The sequence below is a fragment of the Nuphar pumila genome, chromosome 17 (genome assembly GCF_984573655.1).
Source record: "Nuphar pumila chromosome 17, dmNupPumi1.hap1.1, whole genome shotgun sequence".
In the NCBI taxonomy this organism is placed as follows: domain Eukaryota; kingdom Viridiplantae; phylum Streptophyta; class Magnoliopsida; order Nymphaeales; family Nymphaeaceae; genus Nuphar; species Nuphar pumila.
In genome coordinates, this window is record NC_143265.1 from 72,388,050 (window position 1) to 72,401,414 (window position 13,365).

Sequence of the window (13,365 nt, forward strand, 5' to 3'; positions counted from 1 at the left end):
ATTTCTTGCTAAAATAATGATCTTTGCTTAAAATTTCTTAACTCTCATATGAACCCTAATTTGATTCGAGTTCCCCTCTTGATTATGGATTTTAGTGCATTTTTGAAAAATTTGATATAATCATTATATGAGAATCTCTCACATCTAAAATCTTTGTTGAATCCTAAAGTAGTTCTTGTTAATGATGACTTATAAGAACTCCTAAAAAGTTTTTCAATGTTTCTTTTTTGAAAAATTATCTATGATAAACCATTAGGAAAGATTGTTTTAAAAGGAATTTCCCACATAGAGTGCATAGTTCATCTATTACATCCTTTTTGGTATAAATGATTTCATTTTTCATCCTTATAAACTTGTTGGTTTGTATTTTTCATAAGGTTTCGAAACCTCTTAATAATATCTTTAAAGATACCTACATTGGCCATAATATGGTTTTCTTTGTCCTCAATTGCACTTATCAAGCATGTAATTACATAATTAAAATTTGAGAATTTCAAGCATTGCTCTTTTTATAAAGTACATACTTGCTCACTTTTGTGTATTTTTGTATTTTGTGCACATTTGCTTCTCAAATATTTTGCGCTTGTATGCATTCCCTCTTTTTTATGATATACATGCCTTAGTGCATGTTTGTTTACACCTTGGTGTGTATTTGTTCAAGTATTGTATGAGTGCCTCCGTGCACATCTTTTATAAAGCCTTGTGTGCTTACATGTGTATTGTCTCTTCGTAGACATTTTTTGCATTATGGAGCCTTTATGCACATTTCTTTTGTGAAAAATATAATGAATTTAGATATTGAGTTCTTTTTAAATCATTGTAAGTGCTTATAGCACTTTGTATGTGTCCGCATATCTCATCACAATCAAAGAATATTTTAAAATTGTTGTATGGGATTTAATCCCAAATCTATAAATTTTCAAGTGTTTTTTGAATATTCTTTCCTTGAGTATTGTGTTAAAGCCTTCTTTGTGAACCATTACGGTTCTTATGATTTCTTTGATTAAAAGCTTGATTGTCTTGATGAATTCTTTATGTTGTTGTGTTTGTTGCTTAATAAGTCTTTTTTGGTACAAGACTTCTTTTGAAGATTAAGCATAATTCGTGTTTATGCAAAATTGTTTTGATGGATTATATTGGACCTTTGATTCAATTTGTTAATCGGTCTTCTTGGTAAAAACTTTTATTTGGAAAATGATTCCTTATGTGGTTACTGCCCTTTTGTGGCACTTATATTTGTCCATCACATGTTATTTAATGCATCATTTATTTGGCCTTATTATTGTTATATTAGAGATGGTTGTTGAGGTGAGTTATGGGCACCTTGGGACTCTAAAATGATTTGTTATTTGATCTCTAATTATGAGTGTGTCACTCATTTTTTCTCTTGTGGCCATTGATATTATGGATGCCTCTATGTAAATGTGATGGACATATGGTGTTTGAAACCTTAAATGTTTTAAGGTATATTTAAAATCAAGGTGTTTTGGGATTATAGCCCAACCTTTTATTTGTTTAAGAATCTTATGAGTGCACTTGCACATTTGTGATTCCGTATGTTGTGCTTGTTGTGCACATGTGTTCTTGTGTTTTTTCACAAGTGCTCTTGGTGTGTGTATGTTTACACATTTGTTCTCAAGAATATTATTTTATCGATTGTAGTATCTTGTTGAAGATACTTTTTACATGCATTTATTCCAAAATGTTATTGTTATGAGTATTCTTTTTTAAAAGGAATATTGTTTCATTCGAGGTTTTATTTATATGTTGTCATTACAAGCTTTATTGCCTCAAAAGTCCTTTCCTTTTATGCCCATTATCTAAGTGTCATCATATGTAGACAAGAATTTTATTACACCTTCGTGTGTTTTTAGCCCTTTGTTGGCTTTTGCTCTCTTGGTCTAGTAGCTGAATACACTTGTCTTGAGTGATCTTATATGTAGACAAGACACGTTGATTCACACCATCGTGTGTGATCTTAGTCCATGTTGGCGTTTGTGTTCTTGTTCTAGTCGCTTAGATGTATGCCCATGGTTGGCTTATTTCACTCATTTCAAGTGCCATCTTATGTAGACAAGAGATGTATTATGTTTTAGCCCATGGTTGGCTTATTACTCTTGTTCTAGTAGCTGAACATACTTGGTTTTAAGTGTATTTTTACGTAGACAAGATATACTTTTTAGTCCATGTTGGCATGTATTCTCTTGCTCTTGTCGTAGATGCACTTATTTCAAGTATTATTATATGTAGACAAGAGGTTCGTTTACACACCTTTGTGTGTGTCTTTTGCCTTTAATGGCTTTATATTCTTGATCTAGTAGCTTATACACTTGATTTATGGGTTTTGGAGGACTAATGAGGAAGTTGTTTGTAATGAATAAACTATTATTGAAATTTGCAAAATTTCATTCATGACTTGTGTTTTTCAAGTAAATCATCTTTTTGATATGCATATCAAGTTGATTTCTTAGCATTTAATCTATATATTAAGTGCTTATGGTTTTTGCCACCCTTATATGTAAAATGTTTTTTTTTTCTCTTTTCAATTAAGTGTGACTTTCATAAATGTTTTTAAAAACCTTGTGAACTCTTGGGCTTATTTTGCCTAAAGTATGCTTGGAGACTTCGTTTCTCTTATTTGGAACTTCACTACATGTTTGAAGCATGTTTTAGTTCTTTGAATATCAATTCATATAATGATTCGTATATGCATATGCTCTTTATGGCCTTTTTTGGGCTCTCATTCAATAAAGCATATGTATGTTATGCCTCTTCGTAGGCTTCTTGTGGTATCCCTTAGTGGATCATTTTGTTATTCCCCATTATGGGGTTATATTTGTCCAATGGTGGACCTTATGAATGCATTATGCATTCTTGCAATTTTTGCATAATTTGCTTCCGCTCATTTTGTTTTAACATAATGTATGATTTAGAAACTTTGGTTTTCTAAATTTTTCGTTTCATACTAAAGTAACTATCATATTATGCATAAATTTTGCACCTTGTTAGGAATGTTCCTTTTTTTGAGTAAAGTGCAAAGATATTGTTTACTTGTTCTTTGTTGTTTTCTTTTCTCAGGATCTTGGAGATAGGACAAAGGGAAGTACCCTGGATGGTTCGGGAAATGGGTTCATCATTTGAAGACAATTGGAGGAAGGCTATTTCAAGTTTCATTGCATCCTTGCCGAAGCCTCTTGGAGTCGCCGAAGCCTCGTGGAGTTTTGCCCTTTTTTCAATCTTTTCGTTTCCCTGCAAAGCTTGAGGGGGGGTGTTAAAATGTACCCATCAATTGCTGTAATTAGACATATTTTATATATATAAAAGATGATACATATACATATATGGTATATATGTATATGTATCCTCCTATTTATATATATAAAATATATATTTTCCTTTTGTTTAGCCGTAGGGGTATTTTAGTCTTTTCCTCTGTTTTACGCACATTCACTTTATGAATGTGATTGTAATTTATTTTATTTTTATTTTTATTTTTCTTTTATTTTTTATTTTTTTTTTCTCAAGTACCAAAAGGTACCTTGGGGGGCCCACTCAAATAGACGTTGGGCCCCTTCCAACCGTTGGAGGGGCTCCAACGTCTATGAGTGGAGCCCCTCCAAGGCTCCTTTTTGTTGTTATAAATAGGGGCTCTCCCCTTTGTATTTCTTACTTCTTGAGGGAGCTTATGCTCCATTGTAATGGGGTTTTTACCCCCTTCTCCATTATTCTTCAATGATATGCAACTTATGACTTTATGTCATATTTTTCCCTTTTTATGGGTTTTATGTGTTAGCACATTATGTGCTTATGTTGTTTCCCTTTAATGGGTATATTTGCACTTCACGTGCATAGATATGGGTTCATTATTGAACCCAATGTATTTCAAGTCACTTTCTAACACAATCACAATGCACAAATACAGTATGCTGCTGCATCTGATTGCTTTCCATCTGCCGCTGTGCCCCACAGCTCACAGGCTGTAAGGGCAGATGGAAGGTGCTCAGGTGCAGTGGCACTTTGCATTTGTGCAATGTACGAAAAATAAAATAAAATAAAAAAGCAAATTGCACCTGATCACAATTCCATTTTGGGAAACAGGACAAGCATGAGTTGGAATTTATATATGTGACAAATCACTTGTTATTCAGGATAAGCATGAGTTTACACTTATTACATGATGCATCCCTTGTTATTCTTTTTTATATTTCTTAATGTTTCTAATTCTAAGTACCTATTGAATGTTTTCCCCAAGATTCTTTCTTTATTATCTGGTATATTCCTTCTACAGAAGAACCTACATTCAGAGACACTGTTACAAGTGATGGGTATCTGACACAGATATGAAATGTCACGCATGCCAAAAATGAGACAAAAATTACAGCACGTCATTTTATATTTGAAAGAGCAGAAAGATGAGAGAAAAAGGGAAAGAGGTAAGACAAAAGAGAGCGGGGGAAAAGAAAGAAGTAACAATTCTCAACTAGAGAATTGAAACCCCTTGTCATAACATGAAGCAATATGTAAAAGCTAGAGTGAGAGATAAAGAGAAAGCGAGAGAGGAGAGGAAGAAGCTATGTCAAACCCAAAAAAATGAAAAAATTCCTTAAGCTGCTTTAGAAAATGAAACTCAAAAGGCTATTTGGTGCTAGAGGTATTCAATGTTCACCGTGTAGTAAACATTGAGAAAATAAATGTATAAAATATCATATATTTCTTTATTTCTAAAATGCCTATACAACACACATGGAGTGTCCAACACTTGACGTGTTCTTTCAGCATATATAATAGTATTGGACAATTTGAAGTTAGAAGCATGCCCAGGCCATGTCAAGAAGTGACAGTGTCAATGTCAATCTTAACCAAGCTGCGCTAACATGTTGGACATATAGGAGTGTCCAGGGAACATAATGAACAACCAATATTTGTCATGAATCAATGCTTCATGACTAAGAAAAAGCTATGAAGAGGAACTCCTTCAAAATGACAAGAACGATGCATTTCAATTATTTTGCATTATTAGCAAACAGAAAAGAGAATCCACTTGACAGAGAGAACCTAATACAGTAATACTTTTGAAACTAAACTTTTATATACCTTTTATTTTACAACCATTGGTGCATATTCAACTATTACTTCAGTCCCTTTTTCCTTTTTGGTGCATATGTGTGTGTATAGCTTTACATTAACATTACACTACCCACCTGGCAACTAATCACAAAAAACTGTACCTTTCTTGTTTTCCCTGGATTATTCTGTATAAACATTTTTATCACATTGCGAACCAGCACAATGTTATAACTAAGAAGCAAAATAAAGGCATGCAAAGTAGGTCAAGGCCCATGTTCAACCTAATATATGCATTATGATTATATGATATGACACAGCATTTTCATCAAATAAAACAAAATATTATTTTCAGTACAGATCCTTTCCCCATCTGGTCAGAGAATGCTATGCTCCAGAAGACATTGCTATTGGACTTTGTGATCACTGGCCTAGCCAGATTGTTCAAATATCATAGATATCAAAGAAATTTGTCTCTCATCATTTAATGATCAAATAAAAATGCTGAAGACTGCCAAACTATGTCACATAGGTGCGGGTGCCTCGATGCGGCACTTTAAACAAACTTAGGTGTGGGGTGCGGGGAGGGTATATATCTAATTTTTAACAGTTTTAAGTTAACACTAATGAAATAAAAACAATTATCATATCATCAATTCACCATGCATAAATGCATGCAATAAATCAAATTAACAATCTACAATTGTTATTCCTCATCAATAAAAAAAATAGCACTACAATTAAATCAACCTAAATATATTATGGTTACGCTAAGTGAATTAAGAAAACAGGAAACAATCAAACAAGTCAAGCAGTAAAGAAGTAAATTATACTAAGAAAGAGAGGAAGAGGAAGAAGAAAGAGAGGAGGAGTCGACGGAGGGAGGAGAAGGAAGAAGAATAAAGACATGAGAAGGAGGAGAAGGAAAAAGAAGAAGAAGAAGAAAGAGAAGAGGCGAAGGAGGAAGAGAGAGAGAGGTACTTGTGGTTGCCGCCGCCGTCGAAAGAGAAGGGGAAGAGGAGGCGGGGATGGGGAGGAGTCAGAGAGGGGGGGCCCTAATAAACCCACCCCCACACATTTTCTTTTTTTAGGACCAAAACCAAGTCCATTTTAGACAAACGTAATCCTGGGTGTGGGTTGACCACATTGAGAATTGTTTGACCACACTCAGTGCGGCAAAATTTCATATTTGCCGCACCAGTGTCACGTCAGGTTGATGCAGGTGCTGCAGCTCTAAGGAGAGTCTGTGTGACATAGATGCCAAATGTTACACACCAAACCATCATAACATATGTAAATAATATAACCAAACTGCATGCATGCAGAAACAGTGTTTGATCTACTTTTAACACAATTTCCCTTCCTTATCCATGAAAGTTCTGGGGAAATTAGGGGGCATTTGAATTGCGGACACTCATGGACAGGACAGCGCGTCTGTCCTGTACTGTCCATGGACAAGACAAACTGCCCTGCCCTGCCCTGTCCACGTGCCCAAAAAACAACAATCTTTTTTGGGTGTGTCTATGCCTGTCCATCCTCTGTTGTTCTGTGGGGGCACGGAACAGCAGGACACATCAATATTGCATCTGTGTGTCCCGCATTTGCATGGGGGCATGGATGCGTGTAGGGCCCACGTGCTGGGTGTCCCGTGGACATGCATGGACGGCGTATCAAACGCTGTGTAACCAAGTATGCCTGTCCCAAGTTCCATTTAAGAATACCGAGAATATGCATCAGATGCAATTAGATATTAAACTACATACTCACATTATAAAACAAAATGTAAAAATGTTAATAGGAAGACAGCGGAGTCAACAAAATAGGTAGGACAAGATAATGTGAATGACTTACTGCAAGGCGCCAAGTTCTAAGCATCCTAGAGGCCTCCCTGATGCACACCATTTCAGCATGTGCAGTTGAATCTCTCAACTCTTCAACACTGAAACATTCATCAACTCAGTCAAGAATCAAGTTTGTGCAGCAGATGTAACTTTCAGTTTGCAAGGCACACAAATAGGAAAGAATCACATACAGGTTGTAGCCTCGGGCAATAATCTTCCCATCCTGCACCAATACAGCTCCAACTGGTACCTCCCAGGTATCAGCTGCTTTTCTCGCTTCCAAAATCGCTTCCCTCATGAACATTTCGTCCATTTTTCTCTGCTCGCTTTCAAGTCTATATGCTTCTTCCCATGCTTCAAATCTTTCTCTTTGAACTTGAGCAGTTCTTTTCAACTTACTTTGTCTCAAGGCCCTCTGTTTGTCTTCATTGCTAGCGTCTCCCTTTGGCCTATCTTCGATGGATGGTTCGTGTGTTCTTGTGGCATAGTCATTCCTGCCAATCTCCAATGAGGAGACTCGCACTTCACTAATTTCTGTTTGTTCTTGTATATCAGTAATACCTGTTGAAGATGTAACATCATCAGGTAACGGTCTACCACTTACTGGTGCTGATAATGAACCTCCGGAGGCAGAATTAGTAGCAGAACCAAATCCTTGATTATCTGACGTTGAAGAAGCTCTTCTGCGGATTGATGCACGTTCATAGAGACCCATAGGAGATGTTGTAACAACCTTATTGGCAGCTATTGTTGCCTGGAGACTCACGCCCTCAGTAAGTGCCTGTCTTTGGTTCACATTTGAACCAGAGATAAGCTCATCTACTGACCCTTTGGCAGCTCGTGGTTCCTCCAACACAGCTTTTTTCTCCACTTTTGCATTATCTTCATCATCTGGCTCATGTCCTGAAAACCAAGCCTCACTGCTAGCAGATTCAGGTGATGAGCTCTTAGCAGCTGATTTTGTTGTCGAATTATGTGATCCAGCCGGTAAAGCCCAACCGCTCTTAACTATTTCTGCAAGGTAGCTCCATAATGATCCGCTTGACCTCTTCACAATTGGATTTGTAGAGGATGTAGCACCAGTTCCCTCAACTGTCCCTATAGTGGAAATTAGTTCAGTCAAGTTCTCTCCAGCAGCTACAGCTACAGGAGTCATGCTAGCTTCTGGTGTCTCTATACTAGTATGTTCTTCAAATGTTTCATGTGCAACATCCCATATTTCATCAGATGGTCCTCTTGTCTCAGATGATGCAGGAGACTGCAAAGAACTCTGTGTTGCAACAATTTTGGTGATTTCACTTGAGCCACCTTGGACCGAGTCTCCATTCGAATGTGGTGGAGGACTGGCCAACACTACTTGCTGTAGTACAGTGGTTGTCTGGTGAGAAGTCCTCTCCTTCTCTACTAGATGCACTTTCTCAGTTGTTTCTAGAATTCTCTGAGAATGCAAGTCTGCCTGGCACAGTTTGTCAGCAGAAGGTTGCATCAACTCATCAGGAGATTTCTCCAGGAATATGATCGAGCTTGAATCACCACCCTTGGTGATCAGATCAGAGTGCTGACTTAACGTATCACTTCTTGTATTTCCTACATCAGAGTCGCTCATAGGAGTTCCCCCCTGTGTCCGCACATTTAGAACATGAGAGCCAATTCGCAATGATCCAGTAAATGCCTCTTTAGTTGGATAACCATCTGGATGATGGTCACCTGTAGCACTCGGTGAGCCCTGAAGTGTTGATCTAGAAGATGAATGTGTCAACGGTTCCTGCAAAGTTATATGTGCTGAGATGGTTGCATCTGTCTGTGTATTAGTGTTCAGTTCTTGTAGGTAATTAATATTTACTGAATGGTGATGCTTAGCAACATATTCATTGCTTGCATACCCAGGCAACTGGTGGCCACTGGAAGTACTTGGTAAGCTAGAGATTGTTGACTGAGAAGATGGAGGAACCGAAATTTCTGGTGAAGTTATCCGTCCAGAAACAGTGTCACCTGTTCTTCTACTGCTACTGATTGATTCTTGCAAGTATTCTGAGCGGTGATGTTCACCAACATAGTGGCTAGTTGCATATCCACCTGTCTGATGGGCACCAGCAGTTTCCCATGATCCTCTCGGCGTCAATTGAGAAGGTTGAGGTCTTGTCTTTTCCTGCAATGATACGGGTTCTGAAATCCCTGTGCCTGTCTGTGCACCACTAGTGCTTAATTCTTGCATGTATTTCATGCTGGAAGAGTGCTGATGCTTAGCAACAAAATCACTAGTAGCATATCCAGCTGTTTGATGGTCAGCAGTAATTCTTAATGAACTCCCAACTGGTGATTGAGAAGATGAAGGCATTGGTATTTCCTGGGATGATAATCGTGCTTGTGAAATATTTGCACCTATCTGAGTATTGTCGGTGCTCACTTGTTGCGAGTAATCAATATTTGAAGGGTGGTGATGCTTACCAACATATTCAGACTCGCGATTTCTCGATACATTTGAATCCAGAATGGTAACTGTGTCATGCGGGTGCCGAGATACAGGCTTCCCAGCAACTTGGTCAACCGTCCTCTCCTGACTTTGTTTCGAACCCTGAACTGAACTGTGAGCAGATGTTGAAGTCGCTTCTCTTCCACTGACAAATACCCTCCGTTCCTTTCCATAAGTGTGACGAACATTAATTGAGCGATTCTTCGCACAAGAATCTGTCGCACCAAACTCAACATTGTCAATTACTCCTATCTCATGTGGTTGGCGTTGTTTTTCTACTGCATCTACACCAACTTCGGTCAGAATATCCCCATGAAGCTTGTCATTCCTAGAACTGCTAGAAGAGGAGACCCCAAAACCAGAGTACTCACTAACAGCGTTTCTGCTCTCAACTCTAGAATCTGCAAGTTTCATCCGAATCTGTTCTTCATGGCGACGAACCGATGTACTTGAAATCGATCCGTAGTTCTCTCTGTCATCCACGCAAAGCTTAATTTCATCATTTTTGGAGAAGTATCGGTTGTTGCCCGCAGTCTCTTGACGCCTACTACTTTCCTCGTTCATGTACCGGCCATCACCGGAAACTTGCTGCTGCTTACCTCTTTCAATACCAGCTGAGGAAGTCGTCATGGATCTCTCAGCTTCATAAGATGCGTCCTTTGTTACTCTATAACGACCACGAGCCCTAGCTGATGCAGTCTCTGATTCAGTCCGATCCTGTCTGTATGTTCTCTTAGAATCACTTGTGAAATGCTCGTCTTCAACAGCGAATTCGTCCGGCGATTTGCGCATACCCTGCAGACTCTTGAAAGAATAACCATAACCATCATCCCGAGCACCACTCTCATAGCCAAAATCATCGTCCTCCCATTCGTTATCGCGTAGATATCGACTTTCCGAAGCTCTGTTTCTTCTTCCACCACCCGCCATCTTGACATTTCCAGTCTTACGTTTCTTTCCAGGTGCTTTGCCTTCATCTCCATTTGCAGTTTCACTGAAACCCCATCGCTCAAATCTGAATTTGGAGTCGCTCTCACCATCATGGTCATGATCACAGCAAAGAAGGGGATACTCATCATGAAAGCCACAGAAATTTCCTGGAGCAGGGATCATACCACTCTCAAATCTCACCAACAAACCCACTATTTCCTGCACCCACCTGTGAAGCTCCACCCCATAACCAAACTTGCAGTGACCACCAAAGCCTTTTTCCTTCATCGCCCACGAAGCAATTCTCCTTTCCCCACCACGACAGGACACAAACCCATCGGAATGCGACTGGCAACACCCGCAACCGCCGAGAAACACCGCCTTTCTCGCAGCAGACCGGTGAATCAGAGCCCACTGCCTCAGCGCACAACAAGAAGGTGAGTGCCAAACCGATCCGTGCCCACAAGCACAAGCCGACTCTACAAACCTCCCCTTTCCACCATGGGAGTAGCGGAATTCGTTACAGCAAGGGAAGAAAGCCCTGTCGCTCAGCGCTAAGGTCGACCTGAAGTGGCCGTGATACATGATTTCTCTCTCTCTCTCTCTCTCTCTCTCTCTCTTAGTTTTCTTCTTATTTCAGAGTAGATTGGTAGATAATTCAGAGAGAGATGGTTTGCTTTTGTCTCCCCAATTAGCCTCATTCTCTCGTTTAGTTGCTCCCACAGGACCTACGGTCAAGCCCAGAAAACCCCATCAGGCACAAGATACAATCCTGAGATTCAGACCAACCAACCAAAACCCAACCTCCGACCGCTTATAGGCTATGTCACAAGGACACGGATAAGGGGACACAGGATACACTATTATTATCGAATTCTCTATAAAGGATGGTATAAAAGGCGATACGACATGGGAGTAAGTTCCTGTGACATAGCTCTTAGGTGCTTAAAGTTCAAGGGGGAATAGAATGAAATCACACTTACTTTAATATAATAACCATAGTCATAGGTTCATAAGAGTCATGTTCAAATTTGTTCCTTCATCTAAAGCTTGATAGCAGGATCTCAGATCTATGTTAAGACTTACACATAACACTTGATTTACAACATGCTAACAATAAAAAATTAACATATACATTTATAATACAATTGATCACCCATCATTAAATTTGTCTCTATAATGACTATCTATATAGAAAGTGCAATTTTTTATTTTAATGTGGATCTAAGATGGATCAAATGCCTAATTAGAATTCAAAATTTAATCCAAATATTCAATACCCAAATTAAATTAAATCAAAACAATAAAGAAAGGTCTTATAAGTCTTGTGTGCTTTTTGTTTCAGTTTGTCTTCTTTGGGGAAAAAAACTCGACCTTAATTCAAAGTCTTCTTTTATTTTTACAATTACGTTCCACCCTATGAATGTTGGAATGACAATATGTAACACAAATTTTGCCATGTTCCTCAAGCTGAAAATATTGAGTATGACTCACTACAAGGAGTATAAAAAAATTAGAGTCACTGTTTTTTTTAAACCAACCATACACATCTTGCATGTTATTAATGTGAAATAAATTAGGCATCTAATGTAATGGGTTTGTGTTAAACATATTTCATGGCAGGGGTTTGGTGTAGTGGGATGGAGCCTAGACTGTTAGACGGGCAGTCTAGGCTCAAATCCCATGAGAGTGACCCCCCCTGCACAAGCCCAAGCTTGACAACTTCCTGGGGTTGAGGGTAAGCCCTCGGAGTTTTATGCCGACATGGACAGAGTAGTATAGCAGGCTGAGCTAGCGTGGCTAGGTCTCTGCGCCTGGGACGGTTCCTCCGAGTAAATCTCAAAAACGAAAAGAATTGACCGAGCTGCAATTTCAAAATCAACCTGACCTATCGTATGACAAAATTGGGTCCAGATAAATCTATTGGGTCTTGATTTCATTATCAAGAACTCCTCGAGATCCAATTTCAAAATCAAGGTAGCCCATCAGTCTAACAAAATTGGATCGGCTCCAGGTGGGAAAGGACCACATAAATAAAGTTGCAAGGAAGTTCAATGTGGATATTCATTGAACGACCAAAACTTAAATCACATACTTTTATAGCTCAATGTAAATCTGTCACCAAAAAAGCAAACTCTACATATGCCTTATTGTTTTGGTAAACACACACTATTTGAAGAGTGCATCCAAATTGATTCGGGTTTGAGTTTGGGGGACGGCATCCTCTTACGTGTTTTGATTTTAACCTCCTTCTCCAATCTATTCTCCGTTTCTTGTCCTCCATCTCCGGTCCAAATGGAGAGAGGCAGGGCGGAGCCCCATTTCACCAGCCCTTCCACTATTGCTGTCTTTCGCTGTTAGAGAAAGAAAAAGAAAGAAAGAGAAAAGATTCTAAAAAGGGTTTTACGTTAGGGTTAAATATATATATATATATATATATATATAAAGGTATAATAATAATTTCATTATCAAGGGCAGGGCAGGGGAAAGAGTAAGTTCATCCCCACATGGGTTTTGATTTTAACCTCCATCCCCGATCCATTCTCCATTTCATGTCCTTCATCCTTGGTCCCAACGGGACAAGGCGGGGTGGGGCCCATTCTCCCCCGGTCCACTGTCATCTCTAGTCTAGATATGTGAACTTTTTCTAAAATATCCAAATATGTGAATTTTCTTCTAAATATGTGAATTTTTTCTCACATCTTTGTGAATGTCCTTCTGCATGTGCCCCTTATGCAATTTTATTAAAAAAGGGTTGCACATTTTTGGAACATTCACAACCATGAGTTGCAAAGGTCCCCAAAATGTGCACACCTCCTTTAGCGATGGTTCAAAAGCTCAAAGGGTTTCCTGCCTAGTATTTGCAAAAGTGCTGCTAAAAGTAAAAAAAAATTAGCGGTGCTGCAAAAGCGTTGTTAAAACCCTTAATGACTCTTCAAAATCACAAAGGGTCTTGTGTTGGTATTTGCAAAAGTGGCATTGGAAGATTTTAGCGATCTTCAATAGTCGTTCTTCGTGTGATCGTCGACCTTTGGTCGGTCGGTACCTCTTTTGGTT

The 13,365-nt window shown here is 38.8% G+C and overlaps 1 protein-coding gene across 1 annotated transcript in view; it reads right to left on the reverse strand.

Annotated features, from left to right (window-relative positions):
* Positions 1–10,972, reverse strand: part of LOC149812192 (uncharacterized) — a 47,058-nt gene extending 36,086 nt beyond the window's left edge. The window contains exons 1-2 of the mRNA XM_089992576.1: positions 7,097–10,972; positions 6,916–7,003 (exon numbers count right to left, since the gene is read on the reverse strand). Of these exons, the coding sequence (XP_089848702.1) occupies positions 6,916–7,003; positions 7,097–10,893 (3,885 nt within the window). The 5' untranslated portion in view covers positions 10,894–10,972. The remainder of the gene's footprint in view (positions 1–6,915; positions 7,004–7,096) is intronic.
* Between the last annotated feature and the right edge of the window lie 2,393 nt (positions 10,973–13,365).